Here is a 25,277-nt window from a genome sequence, read left to right on the forward strand (position 1 = left end):
ACCCCAAAACACGGCGCACCCCAAAACACGGCGCATCCCACTCTCTCTGAACCCACTCTCTCTGCACCCCAAAACACTGCACACCCCACTCTTTCTGAACCCCGAAACACCGCGCACCCTGCTCTCTGCTCCCCAAATCCAGCGCACCCCGCTCTCTCTGCACCCCAAATACTGCACACCCCGCTCTCTCTGAACCCCGAAACACCACGCACCCTGCTCTCTGCTCCCCAAATCCAGCGCACCCCGCTCTCTCTGCACCCCAAAACACTGCACACCCCGCTCTCTCTGAACCCCAAAACACTGCACAGCCCGCTCTCTGCTCCCCAAATCCAGCGCACCCCGCTCTCTCTGCACCCCAAATACTGCACACCCCGCTCTCTCTGAACCCCAAAACACTGCACACTCCGCTCTCTCTGCACCCCGTTCCACCCCGCACCCTGGTCCCCGCACACTCCAATCTCTGCATCCTCTCACCTGCGCACCCTGAAACACCGCGCACCCCATCCCCGCGCACCCTGAAACACCGCGCACCCCTCTCCCCCTCTCCCCTATTCCCGCACCCCTCTCCCCTATTCCCGCACCCCTATTCCCGCACCCCTCTCCCTATTCCCCCTTTCCCCCCATCCCCCACCCCTCTCCCCGTCTCCCCTATTCCCGCACCCCTCTCCCCGTCTCCCCTATTCCCGCACCCCTATTCCCACACCCCTCTCCCTATTCCCCATCTCCCTACTCCCCCTCTCCCCTATTCCCGCACCCCTCTCCCCTATTCCCCCTCTCCCTATTCCCCCTCTCCCCTATTCCCGCACCGTTACCAGGTGCGTCCCACCCTCGGCGGGGGCGGCGCGGCCCCTCCCGCTGGGTTGGGGGCGGCTCCCGGGGGCGCGCATGTCCGGCCCCGCCCGTTAAATTCCGGCGGGCCGGGCCGGACCGGGACCACCGGCCCTGCCCCTGCTGCCCTCGCCATGGCCCCCGACACCGAGCCCGGCCGCCGCCGCTGCTGCTGCGCGCAGGACACGCCCGGTGAGCGGGGAGGGGTCTCTGGGGCTGGGTGGGCACTACCGGGGGTCCCCCCCCCCCATCCCCGGGCACCACCGGGGGTCCCCCCATCCCCGGGCACCTCCCGACCCCCACACCGGGCTCCGAGCAGGATTTCCCCGCCGCGTACCGGGTGCTGCTGAGGTTTCTCCTCCTGAGCATCGCCTGGGTACCGCGCTGGCAGCTCTGCGTGCTCCCCGCGGGGTTTGGGGGGACAAGTGACGCCCCAGCACGGCAGCACTTGGATGTCCTGCGGTGCTGAGCCCGGGCAGGGGTTGGGGATGTGGCCCCAGGGTGACTCCACGGCTCCCGTAGATGTTCCCAAGGTCCCGGATTCCCGCGGTGACAGCGATGGCACCCGCCGGGGCTCCCTCTGTGACCGGCACTGCGCTGCCATCAACAACGTGCAGGGAGACCTGGGGGAGCTGGGCTGCCACCTGCACCGTCCCCGTGTCCCCACAGGTAGGTTGGGTGTGGGATGGGCTGGATGTGGGGTCCTGCGGGGGTCCCGTGCCCGCTGTGACCCTGAGTGTCACCCACAGCCACGTCCACCCCGTCCTGCTGCCAGCAGCACTCGGAGGAGGTGTGCGAGAGCTGCGTGGTGAAAACCACCCTGACGGCTGAGAACGCCGTGGAGGCCAACAAGCTCTCCAACAACTACAAGGTGGGTGGTGGCACCCATGGGTGCTCCTGGAGGGGTGTCATGTGTTTTCATTTTCTTCCTTTTCACTCATTCCACCCCCCAAAACCAAACATCTCTCTGCAGTTTGGCTTCAAGAAATGGAAGAGCCACGTGACGGCGCGGCCCTGGGAGGACCGATCGGAGATTGTCAAGGAGCTCTACTCTGACCTCAATGTCATCCGAGGGTCTGGAGGTGGGTGGCCTTGGGGACAACCCTGGGTGGTGGCACTGTGGATTTGGGCAGGTAACAAGGGTCCCATGTGGTGCCTTTTCTCCCACAGGGTCCACGCTGACGTGTGGGAATGTCCTTTACCTGCTGCTCTTTGGCTGGTGGCTCTCACTCCTCTACATCCTCGTGGCTGCCGTGATGTTCCTCACTGTCCTGGGGGCTCCTTATGGTCAGTTCCAAATTTGGGACCCCCATGGATGGGCACAGGACTGCACCGATGGGTGCTGGGGTCTCCTGGGTCCCTTCTCCATGGAATGTCCCTGTAGCTGGAAGGACACTGTTGGTCGTGTCCCTGCAGGGCGGCTCTGCTGGGACCTGGCCGGGTATTTCCTCTGGCCCTTTGGCAAAGTGATCCAGAAAGTGGAGGTAAGGGGGCCTTGGGAGTCCCCTGGGGGGGTCTCGGGGTGCACACCTTGACATCCCCCCTCTCCCCAGGTTCCCAAATCCCACCAGGTGTGTGAGGCCGGCGTGGGGGAGAGCTCAGCCCTGCTCGGGGGTCCCACACCGCGCCGCTGGCTCCCACGGTGCCGGGTGGGCACCGGATATTGGGTGAGCCCCGTGCTGGCCGCGCTGGTGTCACCCCTGGAGCCCCCAGCGCCGTGGGGAAGGCGTCCATGGGCACCTTCCTCCCGCTGGGGTCAGCGTTTTGGGGGTCAATCCCTGAAGGTGACCTCCCGTTACAGCGCCGTGCCAGCACCGCGGTGTGGCTGTGCCTGGGCTACCCGCCGCTGGCGCTGGCCCACGGGCTCGTGTGCATCACCGCGTGGCTCCTCATTGTCCTCATCCCCGTGGCCAAGCTGAGCGCCCGCGCCGCCTCCCGCGTCCTGCTGCTGCCCCCGGAGCGCGCGCTCATCCGCCGCCTGAGGATGGTGGGTGACTCTGGGCAGGGTGAGGGTCCCACACCCCGCCTCAGGGGGGGATCTTGGGCTGGAGGGGTGGCCCTAGTGACCCTCTTGTCCCTCTGCAGACAGAGGTGCCTCTGGAGGGAGAGGTGATTCTCTGCTGCTACCGTGCTGCCAACCCCTACTACTACAAATACGCCGTGGACGGCATCAACGTCTTCGCCGTCAGTATCCTCCTGGGAGCTGGAGCGGGGTGGGCGGGGAGTGACCCCAAATCCACCCCCCCTCTGTTGTGTCCTTGACTGGGTGCCCCAGACCTGCTGCCCCTGGTGCTGGTGACGCTGGTGCTGGGCTACGTGGACAGCCCCAACCACCTGACGGGCTCCACCGTGAAGTTCACCTTGGCCCTGCTCTCTATCATGCCCCTCTCCTACTACATCGGCATGGCCATCGCCAGGTGAGCGGTGACGGGGGACACTCGGGGCCAAAGTGGGGACAATCCCTGCTTTTGACACCCTTTTCCTCTTGTCCAGCATCTCAGCCCAGAGCAACTTTGCGGTGGGGGCGGTGGTGAACGCCACGTTCGGCTCCATCACCGAGCTCACCTTCTACATCACCGCCCTCATCAAGGGCTCGCGTGAGGGCAACCGCTGCTACGCCGAGGTGGTCAAGTCGGCCTTGACAGGGACGCTGGTGGGCTGTGTCCTCTTTGTGCCGGTGAGATGGGCGGCATTGAGAGCCGGGAGGGGGCTGTGAGCGAAGCCCTGATGGGGGATTTATTTTGGGGGGGGTTTTTTTCCTCTGTCCCCAAGGGTCTGTGCATGGTGATCGGGGGCATCCGGCACCAGGAGCAGCGGTTCAACAGCCGCTCTGCGGGCGTCAGCTCGGCCCTGCTCTTCCTCTCTGTGGGAGGTGAGTTTGGGGACGGGGTTGTCCCCAGGTTTGGGGGGTCCCACCAGGGTGGGTTCCTGCTCCATGTCCTGTTCCTGCAGGTGTCTTTGCCCCAACGCTCTTCTCCAAGGTGTATGGGAAGCTGGTGTGTGGTGAGTGCCACAACGTCACCCAGAACCCGCTGGGCCACTACCTCTGTCACAACTGTCACTTTGACCTGGTGAGTGGGGACCAGGGTAGATGTGGGGTCAGGGATGCTCTGAGCCCCCCTGGCTCTCGTGCTGGGTGGTGGCAGCAGGGCTGTCCCTTGTTCCCCGTATCCCTGTTGACGGGTGCTCTCTCTGCAGATGGACAACAACGGCACCCTCTACTACAGCCACGTCCAGTGAGTGTCCGCTGCGGTGGGGACAGGGCTGTCCCCACATTGGGGTGGCACCTCCTGGGTTTGGTCGTGTTCCCACAGTCCTCCCAATGATCCAGTGTCCCACTTCCTCCATCCCCAGGGGAAGTCCCCTGGGGTCTCCATGCCAGACCCTGGTGGCGCTGACGGTGTCACCTGTGTCCTGCAGACCCCTGGTGTACACGGTGTCCATCCTGCTCCCTGCTGCCTACCTCATCGGGCTCTTCTTCACCCTCAAAACCCACACGCACATCTACGACATCCACGTCAGCGACTGTCACAGTGAGTGTCCCCAAATGTCCTGGCTGCTCTTGTCACTGCTCTGGAGTGTCCCACACATGTCTGCTCTGTCCCCAGTGCCTGGCCACCACCACAGCGCCGTGGTCCACTGGTCCCGCTGGCGAGCCCTGGTCATCCTCCTGCTCTCCACCCTCTGCATGTCGGCCTGTGCTGACCTGGCCACGGAGCACATCAGCCCCATCCTCACCAACTCCACCATCTCACAGGTGAGCAGGGTCTGGGTGTCCCCAAGGACCAGGATGTGCCCTCCAGGGATGGGGACCTGCCCTGGCTGTGGTTGGAGCCCCAAAAGCAGTGGGGGAAAGCTGCTCTGCACCGTTGGTTTGGGTGTGGTCCTGCCCAGGCTGATGTCACCTCTTCCCCGCAGTATTTCATCAGTGTCACCGTGCTGGCGATGGTGCCCGAGCTGCCGGAGATCGTCAATGGCATCCAGTTTGCCCTGCAGAACAATCTGAGCTTGAGGTGAGGTGGCTCCAAGGATGGGTTTTGGGGTGGCTCCTGTGCCCTGGCCCAGTCCCATCGTTGTGCCTTGGTGCCCACGATGGGCTGCCCGGCTGCTGGTGGGTCAGATTCTGTGTCAGCTTGTCTTCGAGGAGACCAAAAGGTCACCCAAAAAATGGTGTCAGAACTGGGATGGGCTCTGTGGTTTGGGATTTTCTCACCCAGAGACCCGGTGCTTGGCAGCCCCTAAGTTGTCCTTCCTCCCCAGCATCGAGATCGGGAACTCCATTGCAGTGCAGGTCTGCATGCTCCAGATCCCCATCCTGGTGCTCTTCACCATCTTCTACGTGAGTAGCCCCAGCACAGAGCTCCTGCAGCAGGGTTGGGGACGTGGAAAGGACACAGCTGCCCTTCCCTTGCCCCAGCACAGAGCTCCTGCAGCAGGGTTGGGGACGTGGAAAGGACACAGCTGCCCTTCCCTTGCCCCAGGACAGCTCCTGCAGCAGGGTTGGGGATGTGGAAAGGACACAGCTGCCCTTCCCAGCACCTCCCCTCTGCTCAGTGCAGGCGAAGTGGGGTCAGATGTCTCCTGGTGCTGTCCCCACCCTGGGGACGTGTGGCAGGGGGACTTTAAGGGGTGACACATGAGTCCCCAGACAGAGTCAGTGTGGGGCTGTCCCGGTTGGTTGTAAACCCCAAATCCTCTTCCTCGCAGCCGACCAACTTCACGCTCGTCTTCAGCGACCTCCACGTCTACGCCAGCATGTTCAGCGTGGTGCTCATGAACTACATCTTCATGGATGGCAAATGTGACTATTTCCAAGGTGACCACCTCCCCCAGGGCTGCTGTGGGACTTGGAGTATCCCTAAATTCCCTGGGATGTGGGATGGGGAGCTCCTGGGTCCAACCCTGGGCTCATCTGCTTGTTGGGGTTCTCCAGGGTGACCTGAACGATCCTGGGCTCTTGGTTGACCATCTTGGAGCTGTCCCCCTGCAGCAGCTCCAAGGGGAATCACTCCCATTTCCCCCTTTAAAACGTTTCAAATTCCATTTTAATTGACAGTTTGTAGAGAACGATGAAATTCCTCTACAGAGGGCTAATCCAGACCACACCAGGTCTTAAACCCATGTCCCTCCTTGCTCCAGGGAGTAACTCCCTCCACTCCTCTCTGTCTGCCCCAGGCACGGTGCTGGTGATGGTTTACTTCATCCTCCTGGCTGTGTATTTCTTCGCTCCCTCGCCCAGCGGCTGCTGAGATTTGGATTCTCCTTTCTCCAACCCCCTGGTTGGGATCAGGACCCATCAAGACCTTTTCCAGTGTCTCAGGGACTCGGCCGGGCTGGCTCCGGTCTGGAAGCGCCGTTTCCTGAAGCTGCTGCTGCTGTTGGGCTCCCTCTGTGGGGCTTTGGGGATGGGAAGGGTGGTGGCAATGGAATCACTCCCAAAATGAGAGCCTCAAAGCCTGAGCATGCATGGGCATCTCCAGCCCACACTCGAGTGGCTGGAAGGAAAACTGTCCTCAGTGGAGGGTCTTGAAGGGGATTTCTGCGTGTCTCGAGGACAGAGCCCTCCCTGGGGGATGTTCTGCACTGGGAGAAGGTGCCTGAGAAGTCCCTCATCCTTCCAGGCCTGGGAGAGGCCTGGGAATTGCACACGGGATGTTTGATGGCTCCAGAAATGCACCCAAAGGTATTTCCAGCTGGTTTGTTATTAAAGCAGTTTTGTACAAATCAGAAACAAGTTTGTTTCTCCTTAAATGAACCTCAGTCACCAGGCTGGGCCCTTCTGTGGCCACCATTCCCTGTCCCCTGTCACCTCAGCCCAGGGACAGAGCCAGCGTGGGTGGCTCCGGCTTTCTCCATGACCCTCCCAAAGCTCCAGCTCACTTCCAGCCTGGTCTTGTCTGACTGTCCTGGGTCCTCCTGGCTTTGAGGTCCAGACTGAGAGAAGGGTCAGGGATGCTCCTGGAGTTGTCCATAGGCTGTGACAGGCTGGGGACATCTCCCTCCCTGCAGGGAAATGCAGGTGGATGTGCTGAGAGGATGAAATTTGGGCTTGGATTGATTTATTATCTTTAAAAACAAAAACAACCCCAAAGCAAAATACTGACAGATCCATCAACACAGCCAAGGAGGCTCTGGTGCTTCTTCCCCCTGCCCTATTCCATTGGGGTGTCCTTCAGATAAAAATCAGGGAGTGCTGTCACAAGAATGTTGGACTCTGAAAGGATGGACAGCCCTGAGTGAGGCAGGAAGCAGCCTGGGAAGGCAGCAGCTCATTAGGGGATTAATGAAGCTGCTTAATTAAGCCTTTTTGTTTTCCTAGTGAGGCACCAGCACGGACAATCCTGCTGTCCTCAGTCTGGGACATTCTGGAGCGTTGCTGGGCGAGTGGAGCTGCAGGACAGGGAAGGATGGAAAAGGGATGGGAGAGCAGAAGCTGTAGAACGTGCTCAGTGCCATCATCTAACTGAGATTTAAACAAATCATCTCTCCTGGGGTTGAGGGAGGCTCGGGAATTCTCCTCTGAGCTGGCTTTCCTGTCTCCTTACATCCTGTCCCCAGTGGCTGCAGATGCTGGACCCTTTCCCTCTCCCTTAGGGAACTGTAATTAAATATAATTAAAGCTTTTACCCACAGGCAATAGCCCAGCAGTAATTAAAGCCCCCCTCAGCAGGAGCTGTGAGCTCAGCACTTAAGTAATTTTTTAAAGAAAGCAGCATCCAAAGATCTTGTGTCCCTCATGCAGCAGCCAAGGGAGGTTACGGAATGGGAATGATCCCTGGAAATCCATCAGTGGGTGATGCTTTTGTCAGCAGAAGAGAAGTCCTTGACCCTTTGGTGATGCTTTCCCAGCTCTGTAGGCTGGGGGTGGAGGGATGCACAGGGATCCAACCCCTGGCCAGGATACCCCAACAATCCCACCCTGGCTCTGGGAGTGTTACCCAAACGCTCCTGGAGCTCTGGCAGCCTTGGGGCCATGACCATTCCCTGGGGAACCTGTTCCCCTCCTTTGCTGCTGTCCCTGATGTCCCTCCTGGCTCCAGGGTGCTGCTGACTCAAATCCAAATTCCCATCACCCAGGACCCCCAGGTCCCTTCTCGCAGCTTCTCCCCAGCCTGTCCTGGATGTGCTTTGCTGAAGTCTGAGGATTCCATCTCCTGGCTTTCCTGGATCTGGGTTGTGGTGCTGAAGCAGGAAATCAGGGTGGCAAACAGGACTTCCCTCTCCTGAAGCTGTGCTGGCTGTGACTGATGTTGGTTTTTCAACACCTCTCAGAAAAATCTTTCCCAGGATTTTACCAGGCACTGAAGTGAGACTGACAGCCCTGTGGTTTCCAGGGTTATCCCTTGAAAATTTGGACCAGCTGAGACCTCTCCAGAATCCCAAAACTGCTCCAAAATCACCGAGAGAGGCTTTGTGACAACCTCAGAGAAAGCTCCAGAGTAAGGAAAACCTAAGAACCTGAGGAATGTGCTTGCTCAGAGATCCAGGATCCTTGGATGGCTCCAGTATCACCTTGGGGGGATGAGGGGAGATGTTCTTTAAAGCAGATGAGAGGAAAAAACCAGCACAGGGATGACCAGGCTGCTCCAGGACCAAGGTCCCACAAGGCAAAGATGGACGTGTGGATATTCAACCTCAGAGTTTGGGAATGGAAGGAGGAGCTGGAGAAATGGTCCTGCAGGTCACTGCAAGCCAGGAGAGCAGGGAAGGGGCTGGAATGTGCAATTCCTGCGAAGGTGCAACGGGGGATGGAAACACCAGAGCTCCAAGCAGCTCCCACCAGTCCCTGTGGTCCAAACACCTGAGAAAGCCTCAGCTGTGCTGCCCAGACGTTGTTTTTCTGAGCCTTGGGGAGAAAAAAAAGCAGCAACTGAAGATGGAAAATGAGGAAAATCTATTCTGAAGACCAGGGGAAGCGCAATTTTGGGACAAGAGGCGAGTTCCCTAAGTGGGGGGCAGTGACTCCAGCAGGCAGTGCCTTTGGATTAACAACATGAAGACAATGCTATGGTTTATTTAAACATAAATGCAACCTCTTAAAAAGAAACTAAAACCCCAGAGTGTAACCTCTGCCTTTGATGAAGAGGGAAGCATTGGGAAAAGCTGATTTTAAAAACAAAAGGCACTTTAAAAATGGGCTCCAACTGAAAAGGATTTTGCACAAACCTCACGCCTGGAGCTGCTCAGAGTTCAGTGGCCACTTAAATAAATACAGTGTAGAGATCACAAGAGGACCAGAGCCTCTTCCTGTCCTGCCTGTGCAGAGACAATCCCTGATCCCAGCAGGAGGGAGAGATGTTCCCTCTCCCCTTTTTTGGATGCTGGATTTCCTGGGCTGAGCGATCCAGAAAGCCACTCCCCAAACCGGCTTTAAATCACATCTCCCACCCTCAGGGGAACATGAAACAACAAGAACAACAAGAAAAAGGTCAGTTTGGGATGTGTGGGAGGAAGGAAAACCATCTCTCTCAACTGGGAGATGCTGAAAACCAGGGCTTGGTTGAGCAGGTTCAAAGAGCTCTGAAATCTACAGGGCGAGTTTTTGCCGTAGCTCGTTCTGGGTGCAAAGTGAGCCGAAAAGGTTCAAAAACCTCAGGAAAACCTTTTCCCTCCCCACCCCCAGTAAACTACACAGTAGTCCCTCAAGTGGCAACTTTTTCCCAGTCTTCCAAGCAAACCTTTCAATATGAAAAGGGGAGAACACAGACACTGCACCAGGGAAGCTGCACGGGCCAAGCTTTGCTCGCTGCCCCAGGCGACGTTCCAGCCGTCTCCGGAAGCTCAGGGATGATGGGAACATGCCCATGGAATACATGCAGGAATTTGGGTGGGTTTGGAGAAAAGGGGAGGGGGGAGCTCAGCTGGGTGGGAGAGGATGGGGTTCTCCAAAGCAAAAGAACAGCTTGGTGGTTGTTCTGCATCAAATGTTCCTCGTTGGATACACAAGGGTGGAAATAGCAAGGTGAAGGTGCCAGGTGCAAGCACAGGCTCGGGCATTCAGTAGCTCGTTAAGCTCCCCAATTAATTTGCAAGCGTGTGCTGATGACAGGTTGCTGGCTGGCTGCTTAGTCTCAGAAAACACTTTTTGATTAATGGTGTAACTTAGAGCTCCATAAATAAAAAGGGGATTTTTTTGTTGTTTGTTTTGTTTGTTTTTCAATGACTAAAAGTAACAATGTCTGGAAAGGCATCGATGTATTTGCTGAGTAAGGCCTTGAGCAGGTTCCTCCGTGTTCTTAGCAAGACCATCCATGGAATCCATAAATAGGGGGTGGGAAGGGGTGGGATTCATTCTTCAACGTGGACAGAAGTGGGAGATGTTCTCATTTTAGTCGCTCAACGAGTCCCTGCGTCAGTCCAAGGTGCAAAAGCTGGGATCTGGAGAGAGTTGCTAGGTGAGGGAAAGATTCCAGGAGCTTCTCCCAGCACAGTTCCAGCAGGCTGGGCACCACCAGCCACATTTTGAACAGGGAGCCAGTCCGTTTGTTTTCGTGGATGTTGACCACCCCTCCGTGGACGTACATGCAGCCAGCCTGGAAAGGGGGACAGGAGTTACACAGCCAGGAAAAGCAAGGTTGGGCTGTCCCCATTGTCCCCAGGTGTCACAGCCTCTCTGGGAGCCTCTGAATCCTGGGAGGAATCCCTGCTGCAAGGGCTCATCCTAAACTACACATCCAGCACCCCAGGGTGCTCTGTTTTAGGTGATTTCTATCCCAAGAAATCCATTTTAGGAGCATGGTAAGCTGTTAACAAAGTAGTGCAGAGCCATACTCGTGTTTCAGTTAACAAGAATGTATTTTTAAACTACACCCACCTCACACAGACATCCTGCATTCCCTTGGCTCAGCACAACCCAGCTCCAGGGATGACAGGAACACGGAGAGATGGGGAAAAACTCAGCTGCTGAGTGGATTTTTCCTTTTTTTCTTTTTTTTTTTTCTCCATAGGCTGGCAAAGAAAGGGCATTCCTGCTGTCCAGGCAGTCACTGAGCTGCCTGGGAAACACCTTTAATCAAGATTCCCAGGAAAAGCTGCATTTGTAACATTCCCCAAAATTAAGTGACACCAGGGAATGTGATCTCTGCCCTGAGGAGCTGAAGGCACAGGCACTTCTTGCTGCCTGTTAATGATCAATCCCAGGTCTCCAGCCTTCTACTTATAGCCAAAAGCTCTGGCAATACCAACATTCCTCAGTGATTTCCAAAGGGCTGGAAACATCTTTTCTTTCACCTCAGGCTGTTCTCAGTAGGATAAAATCACTTTACTCAGGGAGTATTTGTATTTTTTTTTTTCCATTTTACAAGCAGGAACTGCTATTCCCACATGGAGTTTAAAAGTTAAAAGTCTGTATAATTTCTTTCAGGCAGCAAAACCCACGGTGTGGCTCCACTCTTCAAACAGCAGCAGGAGGAAGAACCCTCCCAAAAGCTGCTGCATCCAGAGGAGGTCACTTCCTTGGGGACACCAGCTCTATCTGCAGCCCACAGCAAGGTCAGAGGGTTTGGATGAGGGATCCCAGCTCCAGAGGGGACAGAAGGAGTCACTTACTGGGGTGACAGCAGCACAGTGGAAGTACACAGGCTCTGGCATGGCAGCTGGGAGCTTGACCCACTGGAAAGTTTGGAGGTTGAGCTTCCAAACATCTCCCAGGATCACCTCTCCGTTGTAGCCTCCGCACACGAACACATCTGCGAGAGAGGAGATGTGGGGGGAGTTCCAGGCCCAGCCCTGCCAGGAACCACGGGACACGCGTGGGGAGAGCTCAGGGATCGCCTTCCCCACACGGCTTTGGGATCAGGAATTGTTTTACCTCCACAAAGGATCTCCTAAATCAGCCCCAACACAGAGTAGAGGCCACTTAAAGGGTCCCAGACTGGCCTGGGTGGGAAGGGACCTCAAAACCCATCCAGTTCCAAACTGGTGGGCAGGGACACCTTCCACCATCCCAGGCTGCTCCCAGCCCCAATGTCCAGCCTGGCCTTGGACATTCCAGGGATCCAGAGGCAGCTCTGGGAATTCCAGCCCAGCCAGGAATTCCTTCCCAAACCCCATCCATCCCTGTCCTCTGGCAGTGGAAGCCATTCCCTGTGTCCTGTCCCTCCAGGCCTTGTCCCCAGTCCCTCTCCAGCTCTCCTGGAGCCCCTCCAGGCCCTGGAATGTGCTGGAAGCTCTCCCTGGATCCTTCCCTTCTCCAGGAGAACGTTCCCAGCTCTCCCAGCCTGGCTCCAGAGCAGAGGGGCTCCAGCCCTGGACTCTCCCCAGGGCTGGGGCAGCTCTGCAGGTGGGGTCTCACCTGAGTGGGGCAGAGTTCCCCCTGCCCTGCTGCCCACGCTGGGGGATCAGGGTGGATTTCTGGCTCATGATCCCAACCCCACCACTGGAAGCAGGAGAGCATTCCCTCTTTTTTGAGCCAAGCTGAGTTCTCAGACACCTGGGTTTGATCAGATTCCAGGGATTTTAAACCCACAGGGAACAGCTCCAGCTCCCAGCTTTGCCCAAGTTCTCCACTCAGAGGCTGCCAAATCCTGCTGGTGGACTGGAAGCATCTCCCAGCTCCTGCCTTTCTTTTATTGGCACAATTGACACTCCTAGGAAACACAATCCAACATTTCCCTCCAGCCCTCAACAGAGAGCATCCAGCCACTGACCTGAAGGGTTTGGAAAAGAGGAATCAAGGTTGTAACTGGGATTTTTTTCAGTGCAAAAGAAGTGAGGAATGCTGCCAACTGCGCAGCTTAAGGCCTGTTAATGAGGAAAAAATCCTCTTCCAGAAAAGCCACATGTTCCCTGCAGTTCTCCCGTTTGGTTGTACAAGATACACCAATTTTCCAGAGGTAAATCTTACCATTTTTTATCTGGACACAGCTGTGGCATCTTCTGGCTGCTGGGAAGCCTGGGGAGAATAAATTGAAAAATATATCTCAGCAATAATTGCTTTAAAGTGCTTATGCAGGTGGTAATTCTGTCTCAACATTTAATCATGGAGCTGAATTTTTAAGAGGTTCTGCTTTCCTGCTATCCCAGGTATAAAAAGGTGTCATTTTAAGCAGCTGTTTCAGGTTTGATTCCTAATTCCTCTCCAAGGAAGGAAGAAAAATGCTGGAATTTTGTTCCCCAGAGTCTCAAATCTGGCTTGGTGAAAAGCAGCTGTGAGATTCCAGGGGAAAGGGAGCAGATCCAGGCAATGTCACCTTTCCCAAGCAGGGAGAGAGGGGGAAGCCAGACTGCCAAATTCTGTTGGATGGGATAATCCTTGAAGCACAAGCAGGATCTCAAACTCAGCAGTAAATCACGCCTTGAGCAAGAAAACTGCAGCTTCAAGCACCTTGGCCACTCTGGTTTACAGGGAAAGAAGGGAAATTGCAGGCTCACCGACTTTCTCGTGAGGTTTGGTGGTGATCTCCTCCCAGGTGTTGGTTTCCAGGTTGTAGGCGTGGATCTGGGGAGAAAAAAGAGGATCCATGAGATGCAGGATGATGCAGCCACAGGCTCTGACCCACTGGAAATAAATCCCTTTTTTTCATTAAGTGTAAACCCAAAAATAGCTGATCCCAGCCAGTGACTAAGCAGGTCTAAAATCACCTTCCAAGCTCCAGCCCAGCTTTGCTATTTCAGCCCTACAGCTGACAAACAAAAAGAAAAAGAATGTTGCTTTTTAAAAGAGCTGGACTGATTCAAATCCACACCCTCGAGTTCTCAGAAGGATTTAGAAAAACCTTTCTTCTACTGTAGGGAGAAAAATGGGACAATGGAGAGATAAAATGTCACATTAAGTGCTACAGACTCCACTTTTTTGGAAGCAGAGCACTATTTAAAAGTGACCACAGATTCATCACCAGCACATTCTGTGGCAAATCCAGGTTTTACAGAAATAGGAGAACAATCTGCTCCCAATTAACTTTTTTTTTTTTTTTCCTTTTTTTCTTTTTTTTTTTTAACCAGGTTCTCCAGGCAAAGGCAGATGAAGAGGCTGTGCTGGTTATTCCTGTGTGGAAAAATCTCTGTCCAGGGTTCCAAAAGCCTCACCTTATCCAAGGAATAAGCTGTCCAGGAAGTTCCACCTCCCAGGATATAAATCCGTTGACCATCATGAGCAATTTCATGTCTGTACCTGAAAGTGCAAAAGCAGCACAATTAACAACAACAAAAACCTTCTGGAAGTCACCATCAAATTCCATCAAATTCCATTCCAAATCACCATCAAATTCCAGGGATTTGAGCAGAAACTCCCAAGCCTGGCTCTGCTGCATCAGTCCCTCAGGATGGGAGCATTCAGCAGATGTGGAAGTTTTCCTCAGCCCTCCAAGCAGCACCCCAGAAATCTGAAAGGCATTCTCTGATTGCAGAGCAATTATTAAGTAATTAATAATTAAGGATTACTGAACACCAGGACAGCCATCAATATTCCAGCCCCTTCTAAGGTGGCCCTTGGAAGTGTCCAGGGCCAGGCTGGACAGGGCTGGAGCAACCTGGGATGGTGGAAAATGTCCCTGCCATGGCAGGGGGATGGAATTTGATTTATTTTAAGATTCTTAGGAACCCAAACCATTCTGGGATTTTTCCCTTCCCAATTCCCTGTTCTCAGCTGGACACCAACCGCAGATGAGAGCGACCCAAATCCTTCCTCCCAATGCCACAACCACTCCCTGGCAAAGGAGGGCTGGAAATACCAACCACAGCAAGGTATCCTAAAACTTCCCATTCCCTGCCTCCCAAAAAAAGCTCGCTGAGGCTGCCCAGATAACATTTTAAATTTGTTTCTTCTTTCTTTTTTGGTTCTGCTGCGCTTCTTCTGCACTTTTCCTCACTCCTGAATTTCTCAGCTGCTCTGAGCCGAGCTCCTTTGGGATCCTCCCTCACGGGGAGTTCTGTTTATCTCAGTTCTCTGGGTCAGGAAGAAAACTCCAGAGCTCGTTAGGATCTTGTTTCTCTTGTGTTCATTTGTTATCACAAAACTTGGCAGGTCTCTCCAGACTTTCTGCACAAGTTTAATTCATCTTGTCTCTTTGGCTCACTTTGGCTCTGATGGCACAAAATGGCCTTGAACTACACAGTTCTTTTATCTTTATACTTATTTTTATCCAACTAACAATAGACACTTAAATTATTTTTCTTAATGACCCAATGACCCATCACCTGTGTGCTGCACTGTGACATTTTCTGTCCGATCACCTGCAATTACCCAAAAACCTCTAGAAGAAGAAAATTAAGAAAGAAGGAAAAGAAACAATATTCTAAATTCTCCATCTTGCCTTCTGCTTTCCAAACTCTTTCACCCAGTGACTTAAGAAAACTTTAATTTACAGACTCACACTTTTAGCTTTTCTATCTCACTTTAACAGTTGTTTTCATGTATCACCATGAAAACACACCCATGAATTTCATGTTGTGTGAAATTCAGTGTTTTTCTGGATCTCAGCCATCACTCTGTGTCTCAGTGCTCACCTCTCCTCTGGCATGTCACAGGACATATTGTTTGGCTTCAGCTGGATCCATTCCCGGGTGTTGAGGTCCAGCTTGTGGAGGTCAGTGCTGTAAATGTACCCAGTTGTTCCTCCAAACACATAGAGACACCCATTGATGATGGCCATGGCCTGGCAGAGAAACAGGTTAGAAAGGATTTGGGATACCTGGGGTTGGAAAAGAGAGAATTCTTGCTCTTCCAAAGCAGATAGGCACCAGTAAAAAGGGTCAGTCCTGCTGGGAGGGTGAATCCATTTCTTTGTCTGCCTCGTTCATCCACTTGGAACATGGAAATGGACATGGAAAGCCTTAAAAGGTGTCATTCAAATATAAAGGAACCCCACAAATTTTCATGTAGAGTTTTAGGTTTTGAAAGCTTTGACTACAAACCACTCCTTAAATCGCTTTTCCGTTCTCATTTAGACTTTTGGGTTTTGAAAGGTTTTTTTACCAACCTACCCCTTAAATCAGCTTTTTTTCCATCCAGCTGCACCAGTCACTTCATGAACAAATCCTGACCTTTCCAACTAGGAGAAAAACCTCTTTGAAATCTCAAAGAACCGAGGCTGCTCCGTTTCTTTACGAAAGACACCCGCTTTTCCTTGTGCTTTTACACAGAGAGGAGGAGGCTGGTGAGGAGCAGAGCAGAGATTTTGGGGCTCCCTCGTGCTCCCTACCTGGCCGTAGATGCGGTTGGGTTTCTTGCCGCGGCAGCTGAGCAGAGCCCATCTCTTGTACTTGACGTTGCAGACGTGGACGTCGTTCCCATTGCTCTCTCCAAAGGGGATCCCGGTGCCCCCAAAAACCAGGAGGTTGTTGCCGTGTAAAACAACTGGGAGAGGGAGAGAGAGGAAGAACAGGGATGCTCATTGAGTGAGGTCAGTGGAACAGAATGATTTTTCCAAGCCAGGCTGGAATTTTCCCTGCTGTAGGAATGGTGTCCCTATCCATGGCGTGGAATTGGATGATTTTTTAAGCTCCCTTTCAACCCAAACCATTCCATGTTTCCATGCTCTGGAGACAGCAGTGCTTGGTGCTGTTCAAATTCCCTACTTTGAGAAGCTCTAAAAGAGAAAGGATCCCAACTAAAACCATGGTAACCAAAGGTCTGCTTTGAAAAGTGAACAAAGACAGCTATTTCTGGATGCTTTGAGATGTCTGCACGAAGCACCTTCCTGCTGAAAGCACAGCAAGGTAAACACCTGGAAAACATCTCCTGCTTTCCCATTCTTTTCCTTTCCCTCTGCCTCAACGGAGCAAAAAGGGAAAGAAAAATCACAAATCACTATCCCAGGCTGCTCCAAGCCCTGTCCAACCTGCCTTGGACATTCCCGGGATCCAGGGGCAGCCACAGCTGCTCTGGGAATTCCTTCCCCAAATCCATCCATCCCTGCCCTCTGGCAGTGGGAAGCCATTCCCTGTGTCCTGTCCCTCCAGGCCTTTCCCAAATTCCAGCTCTCCCAGAGCCCCTCCAGGCCCTGGAATGTGTTGGAAGCTCTCCCTGGATCCTTCCCTTCTCCAGGAGAACATTCCCAGCTCTCCCAGCCTGGCTCCAGAGCCTGACATTGGATCCATCTCCTCTCCAAGAAATTGATGGACCCAGCGCCTTCCCTTGGAATCTCAAGACACCACCAAGGCTCTCCCTTCCCTTTCCCTCTCTTTCCCATCCCCATTTCCCAGAAAAATCCAACCTCAGGGCCTACTTGTGAAAGGAAAATCCCCATTTCCATTTTTTGCCTGGATTAAAATAGCCAGGATTAAAATAGCTCCGGGAACAGGCACGCGAGGAGTTGGATTTCCATACGTACGTGACATGGAGGCCAGTTCCCTGGGCATGTAGCCCTCGGTGCCCATCTGGTGCCAGGTGTCTGTGGCAAAGTTGTACCTCCAGAGCTCCCTGAAGAGGGGATAATCCTCATTTTCCGGCCCCCCGGACTCGTCGTAGTCGGGATTGTAACCCCCGAAGACGTAGAGGTTGGAACTGTCGGCGACGCAGCGATGGCCGCTCCTGGCCGGGGGGCACCTGTGGCCTGCAGGAGGAGGAGGAGGAGGAGGTGAAAAAGCAGCTCCACAAGAGCTCAGCTTGTGTTCCAGGGGTCAGGAATGCACCCACTGGGATGTATTCCATAGGGAATCTATAGGGAAGCGCCTCTGAGGTGGGAGGAGATGGCTTTTTAAGTGGGAAAAGGGATAATCTGTATGTCACCACCTTGTTCCTGGCCACTAAACCCCCGGAGCAATCCTTCCACGACAGCTCTTTCTGAGGTATTTGATAAAAACCCTCTTTTTTTTTTTTTTGTTCTGTTTGGCAAATTTCACTCAGGGAAAAAAAATTCCAAATATTTGTAGTTAAAGCTGCCTGGTAGAGAAAAAAAAAAAAATTAAAAAATTAAGGATTTGCTTTCCCTCCTACAAAAACCTCTCTGTGATTTCTCTTTTTTGTTGCTTGGTTCTCAAGAATTTGTCACTTAGCTTGAAGTGACAGAACAGGGAAAATCTGCTCCTAAATGAAGGCATTTGCACTGGGCAGGGAATCCAGCTGAGATCCTACAGGCAGACAAAAAAGGAATTTTCCCTAAAATCCACCCTGATAAGATAAAAAGATGGATTCAGCCAAGGGAAACCTAACCAGGAATATTCTTGGACAACAGAAACCGAGGTCTCGGCTGAAATGTGACCAAAACAAACCCAAATAAATCAGTGACCTTCACCTCCCTCCTGCTCCCTTTTTTTTTATCCTCTTTTTTTATGGATTTTGGGATGGAAAAGGAGCCAGGGAAACATCTAATTAAGAGCCAGCATGTTTTCTTCTGTTTTAATTCCCAGCAATGAATCTGACACTGCAAAAAAACCCCAAAAAAAAACAGGCATGAAGGATTTTTCCTACAGGAAAAGTGAAATAAATGATTTGTCCAGACCAAATAATGAATTTGAGCTGAGCACAAGCAGCTTTGCTTAATCATGTTCAACTCTGGTCCAAAATTAAGCTGCTCTCCAGGGTTCAGATGAAGTTTTGACAGATTTGGGGTGTTTCCAGGAATAATTGTGTCTAGCAGCAATTCCCACTTAGAAAATGAATAAGCACTGGCTGAAAAAAGAGGGGGGAAAAGTTATGGAATTAAGGGAAAAATCTGTAGTGGGGACGTGGATTTTGGGGCAGAGGAGAGGGGGATAATCCATGTCCTGATTTAAAATTAAGGAATTAGGAGTTCAGATATTATATTAAATATAGATTTTATTTCCCTCTAGTTCTAACACTTGCCATGAGAATTTTCCAGAGGGAAAAGAGGAAAATAAAGAGTTTCCTATAAAGCAAAAGAGTAATTTCAAGAACATAAATTATAAAAACACCACCCAAGAGGCCTTCACTGTCATCCACCTCCCAGAATTAAATAGGGAAGGCACCTGACTTTGCCAAAAATCCCAGTTTTCAACAGGAAAGGAATCACACATCCCTGGAAGTGTCCAAGGCCAGGCTGGACAGGGCTTGGAGCAGCCTGGACCAGTGGGAAGTGTCCCTGTCCATGGCAGGGGGTGGCACTGGATGATCTTTAAGGGCCCTTCCAACTCTTGCTCATCGCTGTCTTTGGAAAAAGATTCCTCCAGTTGTGTCTTTTTTAAGGAAAAGAGCTGGAAAAGCTGGATCTGTTCAGGGGTTAATTCCACAGCTCCCATAAAGAGCTGCATTTCCATTTAATTAGGACTCACTGGATGATTCACAGCTCCTGCTGAGATTCAGGAGAGCTTTGCAGCTGGTTTTGCTCCAGCCACGAGCCCATTCCACAGGTGTAACTTTTAGATGGGAAAATCCTGGGATTTGCTGAACATCCACTTTGTGGTGAGCAAAACCCATTTTCCCAGAGCTGAACCCCAAAACACTCAAAGCTCAGGGGAGAACAGCAAGGCCCCATCCCTGTGAAATGCTGGAATTCTCCAGTTCCTGCTGTGAACTCCATGATGCTGGATGTGGAAATCAGCAGGAAATGTACCAGGGGAAGAGGTCATAAAGTTCTGGAAAATGGCCTTAAAACGGATGGATACGATCTGGGAAGCAGCTGTTTTCCCAGTTTAAGATTCCAGAGAGAAGCAGGAAGGAAGGATGGGAAGGTGAATTTACAAGGATGCTCCTTTTCCCTTAGTCCTGAGGGCAAAAATGGGAACAGGAAAAAAATTTTCAGGGAATTAATTCCACAATCAGACTGAAATTTAACAACAGGAGGAGAGGGAATGGCCTCGAGCTGTGCCAGGGGAGGCTCAGGGTGGACAGCAGCAGGAATTTCCTCATGGAAAAGGTTGTTGAACTTTGGAAGGGGCTGCCCAGGGAGGTTTGGAGTCCCCAAGGAATTCCTGGATGTGACACTCAGGGCTCTGGGCTGGGGACAAACTGGGAATTGGGCACAGCTTGGATTGGATGGTCTGGGAGGGCTTTTCCAACCCAATGGATTCAGTGATTCCAGGCTGAAACTTTGTGACGGGGACATAATTAAGGAAAAGTCTTAATTAAGGGCTGAGCCACTCAGAAAGAGGGTGGCTGGGCACTGACCTGCCAACACCCTGCTAAACTCCCCCTTTAACCAGTGATTCACTCCATGAGTTCTGAGGGAGCTGCTGGATTGACAATTCCAAGCTATTCCTAATTAATTCCTTTCCTGCAGGAGCTGTAATTAGGGCAGGGGATGAAACAAGAAGGTGTTTCCAGATGTGACACGGGAGAAAAGGGGGATCAGAGGGAATTTCTGGCTCTGCACAGCTCCCTGCCAGGAGGGGACAGCCGGGGGGGATTTGGGATCTTATCCCAGGGAACGGGGACAGGAGGAGAGGGAACGGCCTCAGGATGGGCCAGGGGAGGCTCAGGATGGATTTTAGGGAAAATTCCTCCATGGAAAGGGGGATCAGACACTGGAAATGCCCAGGGCAGGGGGAAGTGCCCATTCCTGGAGGGATTTCCAAGCCCTGTGGATGTGACACTCGGGGACGTGGGGCAGGGGTGGCCTTGGCAGTGCTGGGAGCAGTTGGACTCGGTGGTCTGAGAGACCTTTTCCATGATTATAAAATTATTCTGAGCCTCCTGAAACCATCCTTTTTTCTTATGACTGTCAGAAACCCCAAATAAATCCATTTCTATCTCAAGGGTGGGTGTGGAGAGGAATAGGGCCGGACTGCTCAGCGACAGAAGGGACAATGAAAACTGAAACACAGGAAATTCCACCTGGATAGGAGGAAAAACTTTGACTTTTGAGAATGATGGAAGGCTGAACAAGCTTCCCAGAGAAGCTGTGGCTGTCCCTGGATCCCTGGAAGTGTCCAAGACCAGGCTGGATGGGGCTGGAGCACCCTGGAACAGTGGCAGGGGTGACACTGGGTGGGCTTTGAGATCCCTCCCCACCCAAACCATCCCACAGTTCTACATTCCTTTATCAGTTCCCTTTTTTCCCCCAAGGTAATTTAATCCAAATATCCACCTCAGGATTATCTGCAGCACTTTTTGAGTATCTTAATGTTTTTCCTGTCAAGATAACAGGAAAAGGAACAGCAGCAGCAAACAGTCTGTCCTGTTATCAGGGCAAACCAAACAATGCTGGCTCTTCCCATCAATCCATGATTTCAATCCCACAAATCCCAGTGCAAGCCCATCCCACGAGGTGTGTGCTCGTGGGAGAATTATAAAAACACCAGCAGAATTTCTACTTCAAACCCTATTTTTGGAAATACACAATAACTACAGGGTGCAGAACCAACAAATCCAACGTGGCTTTGGATCCTCCTCTTTTTCAAGTCCCACATCTGTGGTGAGTATAACTGTGCACATGTCCTTTTCTCTGCTTTTTAAAGTTTTCTAAAGATGGTTTTGGTGTTATTTTTTCCTCCTGTTTGCTTTTTCAACATCCACAACAGCAGGATTCAATCTCTCCCTTTCCATTTCTGATCCCTGCAGGAATCCTGAAGGATATTTAGGTCAAGGGTTGAACCAGAACAAGACAAGTCAATATTGACTTTGACTCCCATCTTCAAAGTTTCATCTTTTCCACAACAGCTGGACAAAAAAAAAAAGTTTGGAATTTGTGTCATTGGAGCCCCTAGGGAATGTTTGGACAAGCAGGATTGGGAATGGATCACTGAGAGTGAGGTTTAAAAGCTATTTGTTCATCCAGCTGTGCTCAGCCTCTGCAGATCCCACATTTCCCTTCCTTGGCAGGCTGCCCACGCCTGAGAAATTCCTAAGAGGAAAAAATTCCCAAGAGGAAAAATTCCCAGCTGTAGCTGGGTCCCTGAACAACGGCTCTGAGAGGCTGAGGGAAAACAGAAGCCAGAGGATCCAGCCAAACACAACCTGCAGGTCAGCCAAGAGATTTCCAGGTGTTGCTGAGACCTCCAAAGCAGCGTTTCCAGAATGGATCATCCTGGGAGAGCTCCTGCGTTTGGATCGATGTCGAGAACCAGAACAGGTCTGGTTCTCCCAGGTTTTGTTTCCAAAATCTGTGGGGCAATCACCTTTTAAAGGATTTTACACCACTAAAACTCAGTGATCCTTGGGTTGTTTTGTTTCCAAAAAGCGTGAAGGAAAAGAAAGGAATTCTGGAGAATGAAAATTGTAGTTTTTATGGTCCAATGTCCTGTGGGAAAAGGACCTGGGCTGAGGTTGTTCAGCACCTTGAGCAGCCACATCCTGAAATCCTCCAGGGACTCTACCACATCCCAGAGGAGGCTGTTCCAGGGAATGATGGTTCTCACTGGAAAAAAATGTGTTTTTTCCATTGGGGATGAACCTTCCCTGTCCCCACTGCTCCTTGTCCTCTCCATGTGAAGGGAGATGTTCTGTCCTCTTTGTATCCATCCTTTGAGGACTGGAAAACCCCAGTGAGGTTCCACCTGAGCCTTCTCTTCTCATGGAATCATGGAATGGAATCCCAGGATGGTTTGGGTTGGAAAGGACCTTAAGGATTGTCCCATTCCAACTCCTGCCATGGCAGGGACACCTTCCACTGTCCCAGGCTGCTCCAAGCCCCGTCCAGCCTGGCCTTGGACACTTCCAGGGATCCAGGGGCAGCCACAGCTGTTCTGGGAATTCCAGGGAGACTCAAATCCTTCAGCCCTTCCTTCCTTGGACCATTTCCTTTGGATCCTCTCCAGTCTGGCTGTGAATTTCTTGACTTGTGGAGACCAGAACTGGACAAGGAATTCCAGGAGCACCGGGCAGAGCGGGATGATCCCATTTCTCCCTCCCAATGTCCCTGTGGATGCAGCCCAGGCCCCGATTTGCCTTCCCTCAGTTCCCTCTCAGTGAGGCTGCTCCCAAACCTCACTGATCCCAACCTGGGCTGGACTCTTGGGATGTCATTCCAGCTGCTACACTTGGAATTTTGTTTGGAGACACGCTCCTCTAGCCTGAGCAGATCCCTGGAATGTTATCCCATTAATTAAGGAATCACACGGACACAAAATCCTCCGTGACACGAAGGGGTTTGGGATATTTGGAATTTCTCCTCTTTTTTTAATATATATTAAGAACTGAACTTCTCCATAAAAAAAAATCCCAAACCCTTCTGTGACTGGGAAAATTACAGCTGAAGGCAAGAGTAGGAATGGTGAGCCAGGAGAGGTAAAAATCCATTTAAATGTTCAGATTGTTCCAACTCCCTTAATTCCCAGGAATCTGATGAAAACACTGACAAATGTGGACAGAAAAAGAAGAACAAACCACCTGTATTTGACTTCTTTTTTCATCTTTCCAAACCTTACAAACAGCAGGGGAATAGCATGGGGGAAATGGAGGAACGACTCCTGAAAACTCTGGAAGAGAATTGGGAGGTAAGAAAAGAAAACCTGGAAATTCTGCAGGAAAACTTGGAGGTGAGGAATGAAACCTGACAAGTCTGGAGGAGAACTGGGAGCTAAGAAAGCAAACCTGGGAACTCTGGAAGAGAATTGGGAGCTCAGGAACAAATGTGGTTGGAGAAAATGGAATGAGGGGGGAAAAAATTCTTCTTCCCATGGTTACGTAAGGGCTATAAGTAGGACTTTAACAGGTGTCAAACTGGGAGAAAATTCCAGCAATCCAGGATTTTCCCATCCAAGAGGGCTGGCAGTTAGTTTGGGGTTTATTTAGGCTGGCTTAAGTGCCAAGGCTGAGCTGGACAGGGGTGGTTCACTTTGGGCTGCTCCAAAAAATCCACGCAGGATCAGGAGGATGCAATTCCCATCTGCTCCAGCCAATGCTTAAAATTCAGGAAAGGGAAGAGAATCTGGGCCTGTGTTGCCAAAAAAGGGCCTTTCCACGGAAGGAAGGAAACGTGGCTGAGCATTTACCCAAAAATAGAAGGTGTGGAGCCACTCAGCAAAATTCCCAGCACTCCTGGAAGAGGCTGGAAGGCTGATCCAGAATGTGGCAGGTTTCAGGGATGGGAACATGGATTGAAAACCCTTTCCTAGCTGCTGTTGGTGATCCCAGCCCTGAGGGGTGAGAGGCTTCATATCCCACATGAATTGGGGGATGTGAGTGGCAGGAAAGGATTCCTGATCCTGGGATATCCAGCTCAAGGTCAGGAGGAGCTAGAGAGATAAGGGAAAAAGGGATATTCCCACCCCAACTGGGACTTCCCAATCCTGTGATCCCAGGTAACCTCAGCTTCCTCCCGGAATATTTTGGGAGCTGTTGGGGTGACCCAAACATCCAGAAATTATGGAATAACTCTTCAGCATCCAACCTTGCTAGGAGAGAGGTGGAAAAGAACCGCTTTTCCCAGGGAACAGGACTAAGCTGATGTCACATCCCAGTCAGGACTCTCCACCCCTGGATCTCTCCTCCCAGGGCTGTGAGGTGTCCCAAAAAACCCCGATATACTGGGATTGCAGAGTGGGGGGATCACCAGGACTTATCCAAGATTCCAGGAGGATTGAAACGGGGCTGATCCCTGGAGGATACCCCTATCCCCACATCCATGGGGAAAAACAGCCCATGGGAGGCATCCAAGCATCTCCCAACACCTGGAAAATACTGGAATGGGGAAGGAAGCGCTGCCACACACCAAGTTCTAGGAGGGGGTAACCCTAAATCCATTTGTAAAAGGATAACCCCCCCCACCCCTGATTCTGGGATCATTGGGATGGGAACACCCCAGCTCTCCCCACGCTATTCCCGGGCTTTGGTGACAGGGTGACCCCATTATTCCCGGCTTGTTAGGGTATCCCAGCTCCACCCGGGAATGTCCCAGATCCAGGGATAACTGTCCCCTCGGGGCCTTGGGTGTCCCTATCCCGGACCCCAGGGGTTAGGGTTGTCCCTGTCCCCTCAGGACCTTGAGGACACCTGGATGGGATGACGCTCTCTGGAGCGTGAGGATGGGGATGGCCCCATTAAGGACCCGCCAGGAATGGGGGTGCCCCGGTCCCGAACACCGTGGGAACGGGTAATTCCCAATCACAGATTCCTTGAAGCTTTGGGAATGGATCTGTCCCAATATCTGACCCTCCGGGATGAGGGTGCCCAGTCCAGGATCCCTCAGGACCTTGGGGACGGCGGTGTCCCGGTCCCCGACCTCCCGGGGACGGGGGTGCCCCGGTCCCGAACCCCTCAGGACCTTAGAAATGGGAGTGCCCCGGTCCCGGTCGCCTTGGGATGGGGATGCTTTGTTCCCATATCCCTCGGACCCCTCAGTGCTGCCCCGGCCCCGAACCCCTTCTGGGCCTTGGGGTAGGGGTCATCCCCGGCGCCGTCCGCCACTCACCCGCCGCCCGCGGCCTGCTCGGCAGCTGCACGAAGCGGTTCAGGATCCCTCCCCCGCCGCCATCGCCGCCTCCCGCGGCGCCGCCCGCGCCCTCCCCGAGCCCGTCCCGGGCCGCGGCCGCCGCCGACATGGCCCGTCCGCTGCCTGAGGGACGGGGAGCCAAACACCAATCACCGCCGAGCTTCTTCAGCGGCGACCTATCAGCTGCGGGCTTGTTGGCAGGTGGGGGGAGGCTGAGGCGAGAGCGCCTCTGTTGGGAGA

General features: G+C 52.6%; 2 protein-coding genes across 8 annotated transcripts; one reads left to right on the plus strand and one right to left on the minus strand.

The window, feature by feature from the left end:
* Positions 1 to 886: 886 nt before the first annotated feature.
* Positions 887 to 6,562, plus strand: LOC102111234 (uncharacterized). Of its 7 annotated transcripts, none has more exons than XM_088055356.1 (20): positions 887 to 1,020; positions 1,351 to 1,497; positions 1,578 to 1,699; positions 1,802 to 1,910; positions 1,999 to 2,115; positions 2,245 to 2,312; positions 2,382 to 2,495; positions 2,630 to 2,815; positions 2,914 to 3,016; positions 3,104 to 3,245; positions 3,322 to 3,505; positions 3,601 to 3,700; positions 3,781 to 3,899; positions 4,027 to 4,064; positions 4,249 to 4,361; positions 4,437 to 4,585; positions 4,747 to 4,841; positions 5,089 to 5,167; positions 5,536 to 5,644; positions 6,004 to 6,562. In XM_088055356.1, the coding sequence occupies exons 1-20, from the start codon at positions 963 to 965 to the stop codon at positions 6,075 to 6,077; spliced, it is 2,226 nt and encodes a 741-aa protein (XP_087911482.1). In that variant the 5' UTR covers positions 887 to 962; the 3' UTR covers positions 6,078 to 6,562. The 7 variants fall into 7 exon arrangements, with proteins under 7 accessions (XP_087911482.1, XP_087911483.1, XP_087911484.1 ...); XM_088055357.1 differs by having other exon boundaries at positions 2,400 to 2,495; XM_088055358.1 differs by lacking the exon at positions 2,382 to 2,495.
* Positions 6,563 to 8,826: 2,264 nt separating this feature from the next.
* On the minus strand, positions 8,827 to 25,146 carry KLHDC10 (kelch domain containing 10). The gene is made up of 9 exons (XM_005533096.3): positions 25,017 to 25,146; positions 17,100 to 17,321; positions 15,969 to 16,123; positions 15,274 to 15,422; positions 13,855 to 13,939; positions 13,201 to 13,267; positions 12,674 to 12,721; positions 11,377 to 11,516; positions 8,827 to 10,361 (listed from the first exon to the last, which is right to left on the minus strand). The coding sequence occupies exons 1-9, from the start codon at positions 25,144 to 25,146 to the stop codon at positions 10,152 to 10,154; spliced, it is 1,206 nt and encodes a 401-aa protein (XP_005533153.1). The 3' UTR covers positions 8,827 to 10,151.
* Positions 25,147 to 25,277: the final 131 nt, after the last annotated feature.

Source organism: Pseudopodoces humilis, chromosome 5 (assembly GCF_049639895.1).
Source record: "Pseudopodoces humilis isolate 2021_Gansu_Grassland_sample_001 chromosome 5, ASM4963989v1, whole genome shotgun sequence".
Lineage (NCBI taxonomy): Eukaryota > Metazoa > Chordata > Aves > Passeriformes > Paridae > Pseudopodoces > Pseudopodoces humilis.